General features: G+C 32.6%; 2 protein-coding genes across 39 annotated transcripts in view; one reads left to right on the plus strand and one right to left on the minus strand.

Moving 5' to 3' along the window:
* LOC123877270 (dual specificity protein phosphatase 22-like) overlaps positions 1-15,324 on the minus strand; it is a 76,029-nt gene that overhangs the window by 48,035 nt on the left and 12,670 nt on the right. The gene's annotated exons all lie outside the window — the stretch shown is intronic.
* Positions 1-15,324, plus strand: part of LOC123877268 (twitchin) — a 166,470-nt gene that overhangs the window by 41,990 nt on the left and 109,156 nt on the right. For 28 of the 37 annotated variants that reach the window (XM_045923837.1, XM_045923836.1, XM_045923840.1 and 25 more), the window contains exons 4-34: positions 2,066-2,087; positions 2,484-2,646; positions 4,118-4,259; positions 5,606-5,741; positions 5,823-6,026; positions 6,113-6,414; positions 6,565-7,191; positions 7,277-7,449; positions 7,675-7,848; positions 8,008-8,262; positions 8,379-8,492; positions 8,685-9,212; positions 9,409-9,516; positions 9,616-9,735; positions 9,908-10,072; positions 10,157-10,270; positions 10,362-10,463; positions 10,544-10,642; positions 10,725-10,820; positions 11,237-11,329; positions 11,464-11,547; positions 11,630-11,701; positions 11,784-11,900; positions 11,990-12,085; positions 12,527-12,634; positions 12,775-12,843; positions 13,070-13,210; positions 13,854-13,961; positions 14,165-14,200; positions 14,529-14,570; positions 15,074-15,106. In XM_045923837.1, coding sequence (XP_045779793.1) covers positions 2,066-2,087; positions 2,484-2,646; positions 4,118-4,259; positions 5,606-5,741; positions 5,823-6,026; positions 6,113-6,414; positions 6,565-7,191; positions 7,277-7,449; positions 7,675-7,848; positions 8,008-8,262; positions 8,379-8,492; positions 8,685-9,212; positions 9,409-9,516; positions 9,616-9,735; positions 9,908-10,072; positions 10,157-10,270; positions 10,362-10,463; positions 10,544-10,642; positions 10,725-10,820; positions 11,237-11,329; positions 11,464-11,547; positions 11,630-11,701; positions 11,784-11,900; positions 11,990-12,085; positions 12,527-12,634; positions 12,775-12,843; positions 13,070-13,210; positions 13,854-13,961; positions 14,165-14,200; positions 14,529-14,570; positions 15,074-15,106 — 4,643 coding nt within the window. The remainder of the gene's footprint in view (positions 1-2,065; positions 2,088-2,483; positions 2,647-4,117; positions 4,260-5,605; positions 5,742-5,822; positions 6,027-6,112; positions 6,415-6,564; positions 7,192-7,276; positions 7,450-7,674; positions 7,849-8,007; positions 8,263-8,378; positions 8,493-8,684; positions 9,213-9,408; positions 9,517-9,615; positions 9,736-9,907; positions 10,073-10,156; positions 10,271-10,361; positions 10,464-10,543; positions 10,643-10,724; positions 10,821-11,236; positions 11,330-11,463; positions 11,548-11,629; positions 11,702-11,783; positions 11,901-11,989; positions 12,086-12,526; positions 12,635-12,774; positions 12,844-13,069; positions 13,211-13,853; positions 13,962-14,164; positions 14,201-14,528; positions 14,571-15,073; positions 15,107-15,324) is intronic. The other 9 variants (XM_045923863.1, XM_045923875.1, XM_045923874.1 and 6 more) reach the window with 6 other exon arrangements.

Raw genomic sequence — 15,324 nt, forward strand, 5'->3', positions numbered from 1 at the left:
TTCCTTTTCCGGAACGCTAAAAACCGGTCAAGTACAAGTCGGACTCGCATACGAAGGGTTCCGTACCATCGTACAAGATATACCTATCACCTTTATGTACAACTCTGCAAGTTAATTACGGTCTGCGCCATCTATATGTGATTTAGTGACTTAAAATTTTTTTGTGAACACATTTAATTATTTTGTTTGTGTGATATAACCACAAGTTCACGGTTTTCGGGTTTTTTCCTTTACTTGTGCTATAAGACCTATCTACCTGCCAGATCTCATGATTCTAGGTCAAAGGGAAGTACCGTATAGATTTTCTTGACGAACAGACAGACAACAAAGTGATCCTATAAGGGTTCCTTTTGAGGTACGGAACCCTAACAATATTCAATTAAACTTTTACAAGTACTTTTGAATCGTCAAATGCATCTACCATTGGTTCGGTGTGCCTTTGCTACCGAGAAAAACCAACAAGAAACTCGGCGGTTGCTCTTTTCAAAGATTTGATATACAATATTATTATGCCATGTATAAAAGAAATTGAAATACCGCACATTGCTGGAGCGAGCAACAGTTCAACTCCACGCTCTTTTATCATTTACATAATCTTCGATTGTATAATATGCTTTTTTCAGGAGCATAATTTTAATCGATTTTTCAACTTGTGTAAAGGCAAGTCCAAAAATGATTGCGGAATGTAGGGTGGTAATTAGTCATGTCTAACTAGTACTCTGTGGATGCACAGAACTTCTGAATCCTGAAATCATAAAAAAAACTGTAATCCAATACGAGTTACAATAAAAATGAACATAAAGACATGCATGTTAGTCATCGACAAAAATAAATTACAACAAATAAAAACAGCTGACTATATCTCTTCGACGTCAAGACAACACGTTGGCAACAGGAGTAGATATTATGACGACGATCGTCTGACGAAAGTCTGCATTGGAGCACGTCATATTTTCGTTTAATGACTATTTTTCTAAATGTATCTCGAAGAAAGTTGATCAGCTTTCAAATCCATACTTACTGTAGTAATACTATAAATGCGAAAGTGTGTCCGTCTGTCTGTCTGCTAGCTTTTCGAAGTGATAAAATCAATAGCTTGAAACAACAATAGGTACAACGATATGACAAAATGTATCATAATAAATAACAATATTAAGTAAATGTTTATTTATCTAAAGTGCCTATAGTAAATTCTATGAAATCATCAAAGAAATAAATCAATAAAGAAGTTAGAGGTATGATTGATAAAACTTTTATCTAGAAGGACACTAATTCATCACGCATTCTAGGGAATTCTTGAAGCACGTAGACATATTGTCTTTAGAAACTTCAGATAGGTCTGATAGAGATAAGAAATGAAGATCCTAGAAGGATCGACCTAAATAAAATAAAGGGTATATAGGAGGTAGGTAGGTACTTATAACACCCCTCTTTTTGGGTCGGGGGTTAAAACAAATTATCCATTATCCACACAGATATTTGATTGTAGAAACTAGAATTATAGAACACCTGGATTTATTCTGAGACCGTGTAATGTTGCGATTCTAAATATTTACGTCTGGGTGATGTTGTTCAATGTAAACATTCAACTACAGAAATCAGAAACTGCTGCATAACTGTTAGGCTAAAACGTTAGAAGCTCAAACACTTGGTGTATTTACTCTAATACCTATTCGTTCAGTACTAGTACTACTTTTTAACCCCCGACCCAAAAAGAGGGGTGTTACAAGTTTGACGTGTGTATCTGTGTATCTGTCTGTGGCATCGTAGCTCCTAAACTAATGAACCGATTTGATTTAGTTTGTTTTTGTTTGAAAGGTGGCTTGATCGAGAGTGTTCTTAGCTATAATGCAAGAAAATCGGTTCAGCCGTTTGAAAGTTAACAGCTCTTTTCTATTTAACTATAACCTTCACTTGTCGGGGGTGTTAAAATTTTTTATTTAGGTACACTTGTAAGTAAGCTAAGTTGATCCCAGTTCCAGTTCTTCCCAGTACTTGCTTAAGTTATATAAGTCACTCACATAATTTTTTCATGATTTCTTATTGGATTCTTTTTATTTTTCAGCCGCGGATGAAGAAAAACAGAAGTAAGTATTGCACTTAACTATTACGTTGCATGTCGAATCAGGAGTAGCAACTTTCACTAAAAATATTATAAATGCAAAAGTGGTTCTGTTTGTTAATTAGTCCTTCAATCACATCACGTTTAGAGCAAATAAACGATTGATTGATTGAATTGATTGACGTGATTGCATGGATATAGGACTTTAAGATCTGAAGAGTAACCTATATGCTACTATTTCAAAATGAAATTTAAAAAAAAAAGTAATTTTCTGATTTTTAAAGAACATTAGTGGATCAGATTAATTGGTCCATATTATCCATAATATGTGGCACTTCTTCAAATAGATCATTGTCTAGCAATGGATGCAAATTGTGAAAGGTGAAGCTCGTCGCTTTAATAGCAGTAATTTCCTTTTCAGACAAGTAGATGGTAAAGCACCAACGTTCGCGCGCAAGCCGGCCATCAGACAAGAGGATGATGGCAAGCGGCTCATCTTCGAGTGCAGGATCGATGCTGAGCCAGTGCCCACCGTCACGTGGTCCCACAACACAGGAGAGGTCAAACCGAGCTCGAGACATAAGGTAAGCTACTTGCCTGGCAATAAGACGACAAAGTAGCAAGCCGCAAGCCAGCCATCAGACAAGAGGATGATGGCAAGCGGCTCATCTTCGAGTGCAAGATCGAGGCTGAGCCAGTGTTCACCGTCACGTGGTCCCACAACACAGGAGAGGTCAAATTGAGCTCGAGACATAAGGTAAGCTACTTGCCTGTCAATAAGACGACAAAGTACCAAGCCGCAAGCCAGCCATCAGACAAGAGGATGATGGCAAGCGGCTCATCTTTGAGTGCAAGATCGAGGCTGAGCCAGTGATAAACCGAGCTCGAGGTATAAGGTAAGTTATTTGTCTGGCAAGTAGACCACAAAGCAGCAACGCTCGTGCGAAAGCCGGTCATCATCGCTAAGCGTGAGCGTTTTGCAATAATTTTTCGAACAAGATTCTAGGAAACCAGATCTGTAATAGGTCAATTTTTAGCTCTTTAAAATGGTAGATGGTAGAAGACGATATTACATAAAATTATAGAGAAGAAATTTCGAGAATTGTGTTAAAGTGTTTATTCTTATAATTTTGGTATGGCCTTGACCCCAATTTAATTGGCTTACATCCCGGACACATGTCTTATGTTTACCCAATGACCTAATTTCAGATATACTCGTACCTACGCATAATATTTTAGCATTTCATCATGATTGCTGATGCTGCATAAAGCTAGGATCTGATTTACCTCGAGATAGCAATGGGTTCAGAACCAGATTCCATTCATCTCTACCTACTCCAATATTCTTTACCTAAAAATCCCCTGATAGATTATAAACTTCATAGTTCATGAATAAAAAATAAAAACTTTTTTATGTGGATGTAGATAATGTCTGTTTTAATTTTTATCCAACCATTTACCCTCGACCCATGTGGTCTTCCCTTCTTTATCTGAATACTAGATGATGCCCGCGACTTCGTCCGCGTGGATTTAGGTTTTTTAAAAATCCCGTGGGAGCTCTTTGATTTTCCGGGATGCAAGCGACCTCTGTACCAAATTTCATATAAATTGGTTAAACGGGTGGGCCTTTGAGAATCCCGTGGGAGCTCTTTGATTTTTTCCGGGATAAAAAGTTAGCCTATGTCCTTCCACAGGTGTAAACTAACGCTGTACCAAATTTTATCAAAATCGGTTAAGCTGTTGGGCCGTGAAAAGCTGGCAGACAGACAAACGGATAGACACACGTTCGCATTTATAATAAGAGCCTCAATAGCTCAACTGGTAAAGGAGTGGACTGAAAACCGAAAGGTCGACGGTTCAAACCCCGCCCGTTGCACTATTGTCGTACCTACTCCTAGCACAAGCCTGACGCTTAGTTGGAGAGGAAAGGGGAATATTAGTCATTTAACATGGCTAATATTCTTTAAAAAAAAATATATATATATATTAGTATGGATTTAAATAAAAAGAGCAACGTATTAAACGTTTTAATTTTTTTTTTTTCTTTTTCTACAGTTATCAGTGAGCAAGGACGGTAAATCATACTACGCCTCTTTAGAAATAAACAACGTGACTGTGGAAGACGCTGGCAAATACCGAGTGACGGCTAAGAACGAACTTGGCGAAAGTAACGCCACGATCAGCTTGAACTTTGATAGTAAGTTCTATGTTAATGCATTAGCTTATGAAAATAATAAAAAATAAAATAAAATAAATTATGTTAAACATAAAATAGAAATTGATAATAAAGATTTTGATGAAATATAACTAAGTAACAATTTATGAACAGAAAGAACGAATTTCTTTGTATAAAGTAGACATTTAAATAAAATATCTTGCCTTATAATGCCTTGCAATGCATTGTATAGTAGGTAGGTACTTACAGCAAACCTAAAAACAAATTTAAAATTACAATGGTTACAACATTTAATTTTAATTATTAATGATTTCCTGATTTAAATACTTACGTGAAATTAAACACTGACACATTTTCTGAAATGAAATCATTTTTAGCAAAAAGGAGCGTGTTATTGAAATTGAACCTCGAATGCTAAAACATTAATATTGAAGTCCACGACCGTTCATTTAAAAATACTTGACCAAACACGTTTGATAAAAATATTTCATTTCAGAAATTATCAGCCCTATTTAATAAAAACTCAATTGTTTAAAAATATTGCTTTAAAGTGTTGCTTGTATTTGTGTGTTCCTAATCCAGTAAACGTGATAGACTCCATTATGTAAACGTAGAATTTGCAGCATAGCTTATTGTATTCATCAACTAATTTTTATAAAATTATAAATAGTTACACAGCAAATACACAATGGTAGATTTTAAAGTTGTTGTATTATATATGTTTCTCACATTTTTAAGATGTTTTCTATAAAGGTCCGTTGTACTGGGCCTGTTACACAAAAATCTCTCTTAAATTACTATAAGATCAAATTAGTGAAAAACACAATATCACACAATCGTACAACATTTTAAACACTTAAAACATTTTTTACAAAACTATATTATACATTGACTAATATTTATTATGTTTAATTAATATTTTTAGTTATCATCTCTTCATTCACTTGTTACAATGCTTTACTAACTTAACACATCCCAGCATTTTACGTTGTGTGAAACGTGTAAAAGTTTCTAGTTATTGGCTTTTGCAAATGCACTGTTAATAAAAATATTGATAACTTTAGCAACTGTAATGCGTACTGATAGTTCTCAAAGATTTACTTAGATAAAAGATAGTCAACATGTAATACAAATCGACATAATATTATTTATGTATCTGTCCGATATTTTAACTTTTCTATCCCACGATTAACTCTTATATACCAACCTGGCTGCGTTGTAATTAATACGTACACGAATCATAAGAAAACATCTTAAAATATCTACACAAATCCGTGACAGTGAGAAAGCTGCAAATCCTCGTGAAATTTATTATGATTATGATTATGAACAAAAATCAGTACATACTAATGTAAAAATTAATGTAGGCGATGATGCCCCCGCGCCTGAAGACTTTATCAAACCTACGTTTACGGAGAGACCAGTCATCAGGCAATCGGAGGATGGTACTAAAATCACATTCGAATGTCGATGTGTTGGCAAACCGAAACCAACCGTTACATGGTAAGGACATGATGAGTTTTATAGAATTATTCCTGTCCTTAAAAGAGATCCTGGTATACTAATATTGACACATGCACACAGGTACCATGGAAAGAAGTTAGTAAAAGAAAGTAGTCGATACAAAATTTCATTAGAAGAGGACCAAACATTATATCATATGGCACGATTAGAAATTATAGGCGTAGAAAATTCGGATAAGGGAGAATACAGGGCTGTAGCGAAAAACAAACACGGCGAAGGCGTAGCTAAAATAAATTTAAATTTCCAGGGTGGGGATAAACCAAAGTAAGAATTTTTCAAACTATAGTAATATCTTTAAGGTTAGGTAAATATAAGGACTTATTTTCAAATTATTTATCTTATTGAAACAGAATCCCCGATGGGAAAGCACCTAGATTTCCGAAAAAACCTACAATACGACAAGAAGGGGATGTCTTAATTATGGAATGCATACTTGAAGCACATCCCGTGCCAGATATTACGTGGTTCCACGGGGATAAAGAAATTAGGGATGGTAATAAAATGAAGATGTCCAGAAAAGCTACTGGAAAGGACACTTTCAATCTCACCCTAGAAATTTTGGGTCCCACTAAGGAAGATGGGGGAAATTATAGGTGTAATGCTTTCAATTTATTTGGTGAAAGCAATGCCAATATTGCTCTTAACTTCCAAGGTAATAAGAGGATATCATAAAATTGTATTTAATAGTATACTTAAAGTACGCATACAGTAGCAATGCATGTGAGCTTAGCTTATGATGCGGCATGTTATTCATTATAAAAAAATTAAGAATTCAAATAACCCATATCAAATTTTTCCTTAGGGGGAGATGACGAAAATGGTTTCGCACCATCGTTTATTGAAAAACCTCGAATAATTCCGAATGAAGATGGCACACTCATTACAATGCGTTGTGTCTGCAAAGCAAAGCCGGCGGCAGAAGTCATTTGGTACCGAGGCACAAACGTAATTAAGGCTAGCAGTAAAATAGAAATCAAATCATCTGTTATAAAAGAAGATGTTTATGAATTAATATTGCTCTTATCTAATCCGACGGCAGCGGATGGTGGCGCTTACCGCTGTTATGTTCGGAACGAATTCGGAGAGAGCAATGCTAATCTAAACTTAAACATTGAGGCTGAACCAGAACCTGAAGGAGAGGGGCCAACATTTGTTGAAAAACCTACCATTCAGTCAAAAGAGAACGGTAAACTCGTAATAATGGGTTGCAAAGTAAAAGCTAGTCCAAGACCAACGATTGTGTGGTACCACGAAGGCAAAGAAGTTAGGGAATCGTCAAAAATAAAGACCCGGGTCGAAGTAAAAGAAGACATTTACACTATCATTTTGGAATTAATCGATCCTGGTATGGAAGACTCCGGATTGTATAAATGCAACATCAAGAATGAACTTGGAGAGCTCAATGCAAATCTAACGCTCAATATTGAAAGTAAGTTTTTTTGCTTTAATTAATCATATTTAATTAAATAACCACTGAATGATACCTGTTGTTAATATGTTAATTTTTTTTACAGTCATTCCAGTTATTAAAGAGAAGCCGAGGATCATTAAAATAATAAAAAAGAAAACAGTCATTGTTGAATGTAAAGTATTAAGTAAATTTGCACCTTCTTGCACATGGTACAAAGAAGCAAGTGCTGTTAGGGAAGATTCTAGGCACACTGTTCTAATAGAACCTATTAGAGAAGTAAGTTATCAAAATGCACACAATATATTATTTTTCAAAATATAAAATATAAAAATATATTGTTTTAATCTTGTCAAGATAAGATCTTGTTATTTGACTCATCAAAAAGTTCAATAAATGCGCAAATATTATTATTTTAAGTACAAAAATAATGATAATTATCTTTGATAATAATATTCTCTCTCCCATATTAATTACTCATATGAAAATCTTTGTGATCTACAGGGTGAATTTGCAGTGAAATTAGAGATCTCAAATATATCACAACAAGATCGAGGCTCATATAAACTTGTTGCGAAGAACGAGAAAGGTGAAGCAACTTCGCAACAAGTTGAAATTACTGATATTCCTGAAGAAAAGGGAGAGAAGCCACAAATTATAAAACACCTTAGAAGTTTGGTAAGTAATGACAATACTAACCTATATTATATAGGTAAGTTATATTAGAATGATACCAAATAACGTGGATTAGATTAGTTACTGAACTAAATGCAAATTATTGTAAGTTTATTTACGGATAGAAAGTACTTTAACTATTACTATATTTATTTATTTTAGGCCAGAAAAGAAAACGAAGAGGCTGAATTCATAGCAGTACTAAAGACTTCAGATCAATCATGCAGATGTACCTGGTACAAAAACTCGACTGTGATTAGAGATTCTTCGGAAATTAACACGTCATTTGACGGTACAAATGCGCGACTGATCATAAGAAAAGTCACATCAAAATACGTAGCTAACTATAGGGTCGTAATCAAAAATGAATATGGCGAGGATGAATCTAGCGCTGACTTGACCATAATTGAAGAAAAGGTATTTGGTTTATTTATTTGCATTAAATCTGCATAATATGCATTTAAACTATATAATTCCATAATAGTGACATATGTATTTCTATTATTATAAGTATCAATATTTTATGTTTATAGAAAAAGAAAAAAGAGGAAGAGGAGGAAGAAACTGTAATGGAAGAATCTGAAGAGGAAATGTCAATTGTTGAAGAAAAATCAGTCATCGAAGAAAATCATATTGAGGAGAGAAAGGTTAAAATTAGATTTATTCAAGTATCATGTTTAATAGTGAATAACATGCAGCTTAAGGGAGCTCGCATGGTCTAGGCTCTTTATTTTATTGTAGCTTCTTTTGTTTAAGCCAGATTGATATTTAAATTAGCCACTTAGTATTGTCAATTAATAATGATTAAAAAATAACATTTTTATATTTATATGAAACAGGAAAAACAGGAACTAAAACGTAAAGAGGAAGAAGAGGAGGAGGAAGAAGATGAAAAAACTATTATTAAAAAGAAAAAAATGGCCTCTAAGAAAGTTTCAAAAAAAGAGGAGTTTAAAGTAGAAGCTCAACAAGAAGAGGTCCAAATCGAAGAAAATAAGACAGAAGCTCAGGTAGAAGCAAAGAAAACAGAAGCTAAATTTGAACAAAAGAAAGTTGAAACCAAATTACAAACAAAAGAGGAACAAAAGAAAGCCGAAATTGAAGTAGAAGAAGCTAAAAAGATTCTTGAAAAGAAGGCTGCGAAAACAGAGGAAGAAAAGAGGGCTCTTTTAGAGAAAATTGAGAAAAAGAAAACTGAAAAAGAACCTGAACCTGAGAAGAAAATCGAAGGCATTCCAAAACTAAAACCCGTTAAACCCAAAGAGGAACCCAAACCTGAAGAAGATAAAAAAGAAACTAAAAAGACTGAGGAAAAGAAGAAAAGTGTCAAAAAGAAGGTTGCTACCAAAAAGAAAGAAGTAAAAGACGTAAGTATAAGTTTACGTTGGTACTTATTGATTTCATATCAAAACTTAGGTACCCTCAATATCTTAAGTAAAAGTGAAAATAATTCAATGTTTCACTTCCTCATTATGTTGTACTGTCAATATAAAATACGATTAAACAGTTGTGTGTTTTGTGTTGTGATAACATTTAGATGTGCTAAACCTTGTTTTAATTTAGGATGAATTCGACTTTGTTGACGATTACGAGCGTCCAGTATTGGAGAAATATGAAAAAATTACACCAACACCACTTGAAAAAAGATCAAAATTTAGTGACATGCCTCAGGTAATCTCAAAACAACACTTACTTCACAGAATAACATTTTGATTATTACTTTGCCTAATCATCGAATAGTTGAACTCACTTAACAATAAATTTATTTAGACTAAACGTGCCTCTCTAACGGAGAGTATTAAAAGTCAACCAGAGGAAAGTGATGAGGAGGAGCCTTCCGTAGCTACTCCAGCACCAGAGAAAAAACCAAAAGTTGAGCCAAAAGAACAGGTATATCTTCTAAAACAAACTAATTTATACCAATTTTTTTTTACATAAATTAACTTCAATATTTATAATAATTAAATAAAATATCATACATTGTTTAAAACTTAAGATGAAAACCAAAATACCTACCTATAAAATCTAACAGGCACTATTTTTCAAATAAAAAAATAATTAGGTCAATGAAGCTCCAAAGCGTTCAAGCATCAAAAAGGGCATTCCCAAACCAGAAGAACCTGTAGATGAATTGTCACAAGTCAAATTAGGCAAAGTACCAATCAAGCCAGTTGAAGAACCGACTGAAGAACCACAAGTTGCGCAAAGCAAAAAGCCTATCAGAAAGGTATACACGCGATTTTCATTAATAATATAAAACATAAATAATAAACTATGCTACTTATTTATTAAAACAAACTTTTTACTTTAGCCCGATGAACAAAAAGAGTTTGTAGATGATTATGAAAGACCGGATCTGGAGATATACGATAAGATATCTCCAACAGCGTTAGAAAAAACAAAGAAACAGAATGGAGTCAAAGAGGTATTATATAAATAGTACTGAAATTACATAAAAATAATTATTATTATCTGAATTTAAATATCTTAAACATCAAATCCATTCTGTTTTCTAGGAGTCTCCTGAATTCGTAGATGATTACGAACGTCCGGAACTTGAGAAATTTGAAAAATATACTCCTACTCCTAAAACGAAACGTAGACCTAGTGATACACAGGTATATTCTTCATTTAATAACTTTATAATGTCACAATATAGAAAATGTTAAGTAAAACTAAACAATATTTAATTTTAAAGGATGAGAGTGATGTGATGAAAGGTAAAATTAAACCTAAAGGACAGGAAGATGAACCCGAATTGCCAACGCTACGGAAACGATCAGTAGCAAAGGACAAGGTACAATTTTAACAACACAAACTAAATGCGTGAAATTTTAAAGAATTTCAAATAAAACTAAGAAATATATCGTTTTATTTAGGAAGAGGAGCAAAAACCCGAAGAGAAACCAAAGGCAAAGGCTGTTAAAAAAGATGAACCGAAAGCTAAAAAACGAACTTCTCTTAAAAAGAAAGAGGTACAAATACAAATCAAACAACATAACGATTACTTACTATACTACTAAATAATTACAATAACACTTTAACACACAGTTTGGGACACAACGATAACGGCCAATTAAACCGCACTAAGCAAATTATTTTTCTATCTGCTTTTATAAAGCACATAAACTACAAAATTATAGTGATTGATCACACTTAATTTTTAGGAATTTACTAATTTTTACTTTTATTGCAATTAATTATATAAAAAACGAGGTGAAGCAATTAATAACAATATGCTTTTGTAGAAGAGCTTTGCTTTGTATTGCTTTAGGAAATTTCCAGCTTTTCAGGTTGATTGCAGCGTTAACATGTTGAGTATTTTTTTGCTTATTAACTTTTGCACAATTTGTTATTCATACTTATATTTATTAGTTATGTGGTTTTGAAGGTGGAAGAGGCAGAATTTATCGACGATTACGAAAGGCCTGTTCTTGAAAAGTACGAAAAGTTTACACCAACACCCATTGAGAAAAAGAAAAAGGTAAAGTAATTGCCTTGCTTTTCATTATTTGCTTAAACTTTCAACCCTAATTCTTATTCTCCAAATAAATAAAGTTGATAAAAGATATTTTTTGTATATTTGAATTATTCTTTTAAAATGAAAATGTTAATTAGGAGGATAAACAGCCAGAAGAAGAAGCACCTTCGTCTGAAACAGTTGAAAGAAGACGATCTCTTAAGGAAAAAGATAAACCTGAGGTATAAATAATTTAGTTTTGGACAAATATTACTTTATATCTTATAGGATTTCAAATATTAAAATAAAATATTTCTTTGATAGACTATGGATATTGACGAAAATGTCAGTGTTACCAGGCCAAAAGCACCGGCTAAACCAGGGCAAAAAGCTGAGGTATATAAATTATTATTTTTTGTCAAGGCTTTTTAGTTTTATTACAAAAGATGCGATTTAAAATAATATTTTTATTTAATAGCCAATGGATGTTGATGAAAGTGTCAGTCTCACAAAGCCAAAAACTCCATCAAAGCCAGGACAAGAGCCTGAAGACGTTTCACTCACACACAAAACGCCGGCTGAAATAAAGCCTACGGTTCGTATTCATACATTCAGATTTAACACAAAATATATCACTTGTATAATTCAAATTAATCAGATTACTAAAAATCGTATCTTACTTAGGAGGGCGAAGCAGAAGCGAAACTGAAGGTTAAAAAACCTGAAATAGTTGACAGTAAAACTGTTAAGTTACCTTCAGGAAAAGACAAGGGTGACAAGGTACGAATAATACTAAATTGTAGTGTATTTAAAAGGAATTTGAAATATTTATTATAAGATACATGTTTTCACAGGTAGAAATAACTCTGTCGATACCAAAAATTTTAGAGAGAGTATTAGTTCTTGTAAAGGTAACAATTAAAAAGGTTTTGCAATGGTAGAGCACATTTTGTAGAAAAAAACACAATATTTTCTGTTGTTGATTGATTTAGATGAAATAAAAACAGTGATCTATAACTACACCATAGTGAACACATAGTAGATAGTTTCTATCATAATGACAATATCATGAAAATGTCTTAAATAAACTTCCTTATTTTCTCTCTCCTTTTTAATATACATATTATTATTAATACCAGCACTTAGAAGTGTATTAGAAGTTTTTGAATCTTCACTTTTTTATATCGCTTTTAACATCTACTTTTATTATTTATGGCTTAGGATGAGGATACTGAAGAATCTATAAGCCTCGCCAAGCCGAAAACTAAGACAACCGCCCCTGAAGAGGCTTCTCTCACACAAAAGAAACCTGCTCAGAAAAAAAAAACGGTACATCACGTTTTACATTTTATAATTATCTCAGGCCTCAGCAAACACTTACACTATTTTATAAGTAATATCTCAAAAAACTATTGATAATTTGATATTGTTACTGAATACTAAATTTATAATACGTAAAACTTTCATAGGAGGGTACAGAAGCCGCAGAACTTAAGGTCAAAAAACCAGCTGTGGTCAAGAAAGGACCTAAACTTGAGGTAGAAGGACTATACATTATTACAATTCTATAATACCTGTACTGAGATAATTAGAAAATAATCTAACAATTTAACACTAGAATTACTTTTATTAATCTCACAGTTTTATAGAAACGAATTGACGTAATGCACAGTTCACACTAACATTTTGAATTCACCCCGCACTAGACAAAACGCTTTGATAATGTAGACAATCCAACTAGCCTAACTATTATTACCTCTCTAGGACCCTTTGACAGTCAAGGGAGGTAAATTCGAATTGCCTCAGCTAAAGAAAACGGTAAAGAAGACACCGGAAAAACCCAAAAAGGCAACCGCAACTCATGAATATGATGATCTCGATGATTACAAAGAAAATGTTCGAGGGGTAAACATTTTGAACGTACTGGAAAATGTTAGCGTGACGTCTCCTATATCTTTTTGTGATCGTTGAATTCTCTTATTTCTCCTTTTCTTTATTTTTGTATCTTTACACTCCGAAACACTACATATTATGTCTATACACTCTGCTTCACATAAAAACACTGCCAGCACAAAATCTATTCCAAATACAAAAAAATAGCGTGAGAATTTGGTCTGTGGTCATGGCTTAACTGTCTCTTCGTTGAATTTTCTATTTCTTTTTTCATATTTTTATACTCGTACACTCTTGACACAAACTATGTTTATTTTTTGCACACGTAACGCTACGCACATATACATACATACACCGTGTATTCTAATAAACTCTGCAACATGTAAAAACACCGCAAACACAAAATTAATTAAAATATATTGGCGTAAGAATTTGGTTAAAGCTTAGCTGGATCTTCGTTGTGGTGTCCTTGATTTGGGTTATTTATGATCGCATGCTTGTTTACGTTATATGTTCTATGTTATTCATTTCAGGTTCAGTAAGTATAAAGATCAATTAAAAAAATCTATAATTAACATTTATCATCACAAAATTTAAAAAATGTGCATTTTGTTTCTGAAACTTTGAGTCTATAAAATTTGAATAATGTTTACAGTACGAATTGGACTTCGTTGACGATTATGAGAGACCAGTTCTAGAAAAATATGAAAAAATATCGCCTACCCCAATTGTTAGAGACAAAAAAGAAAAAGAGGTTGCCATGGTAAGAATTAATAATTTTCATAACATTTTGAAGCAACATTTCATAGTATTTTCATGTACTTGGAATAATTATAAGAGTGTACACAAGTTATACACAGATCTCTAACTTAAAAAAAATAGACATACTTATCTCAAAATAGTATTCTTTTTATTTCACGGAAAATTGAGTTTTCATTTTGTGGCTTACATTTCTTTTATGTTTAGGTCGATAGCAGAAGAACGTCCGTTCAAACTGCGGAGGTGAGTTCGTTGTCTATGAAATACAATGCTTACTTCTTTTCTAACAACTTTCTTATGATTCATTTCTACAATAAGTACATACTTTCAATTTTCTTACTATATTGTGCTTATATCAATTCTTAAGTAGAGAAATGCAAAGGAGGAAAACTTGGAAAAATAAGATTTTTTGATAATTCATTTACATAAATTTTTAAAGAGATTTTTATTTTATTGAAGCATTTTTGGAAAATTTAAGAGCTATTATATTAAATTCCCCAATAAACTAGAGTGAGATCAAAATCCTCAATAATTAAAGACTTAAATGAACATCTATTTTGTAATAAAACAGATGCAAATGGTCGCACAACAGCAACAGTTTCTCGCGGTTAAGGTACAAAATATCCCCTGGCGTGACCCATTATTATTATATTCCACTGTCAATCTTGTATTCAATGTCAATCTAGTAGTTATCTATTTTGTAAATAAAACATTTGTTTTTAAATTTTAAAGTTGTGGATATTTGATTAGTGTGTACCTTAGATATAGCAATATTTTTACATAATATATCAACCAAAAGTCATGTATCTTTATTAAAACTATCAACAGAATGATATTCTTCACATACATTTTGCACTTGTACTATATAATATTTTTATACTCATTTCATTAAGTACGAATGAGTCATTTTATGTTATTGATTTCCCTTTACGACGGGAACCTTGGCACAATTCTTTTTATTTTATTTACTTACCATATTTTCTATAATATCGAAATTATTCTTGGTTTTTGCTCGTTTTAAATTGACTTGTATTATAATATTACCTATGTCTGAAGAATTATTAACTTTTGGTAGCGATTTGAATTTATTTATAGCCATTTTCTTTTCCCTTCTAGACTGAAAGCAGACGGGAGTCTATTCAAAGTGATGTAAGTTATAGTAATAATTTATTTTAAATTTTTATAAATAATTCTTTACGTGTCTCACGAAACACTTCAAAAATCTTTGGTTAAAATAATTAAACTCACGCGGAATACCTTATTTATTTTTTTGGCAATCGATTTCTGTTTGCTTTATTTTTAACAACAATTTTACCGTCGTCTTTATAGACTGCCGACGCATTTTAAGGTTCAATCAAGCAAGATTG

The sequence above is a fragment of the Maniola jurtina genome, chromosome 23 (genome assembly GCF_905333055.1).
Source record: "Maniola jurtina chromosome 23, ilManJurt1.1, whole genome shotgun sequence".
Classification (NCBI taxonomy): Eukaryota; Metazoa; Arthropoda; class Insecta; order Lepidoptera; family Nymphalidae; genus Maniola; species Maniola jurtina.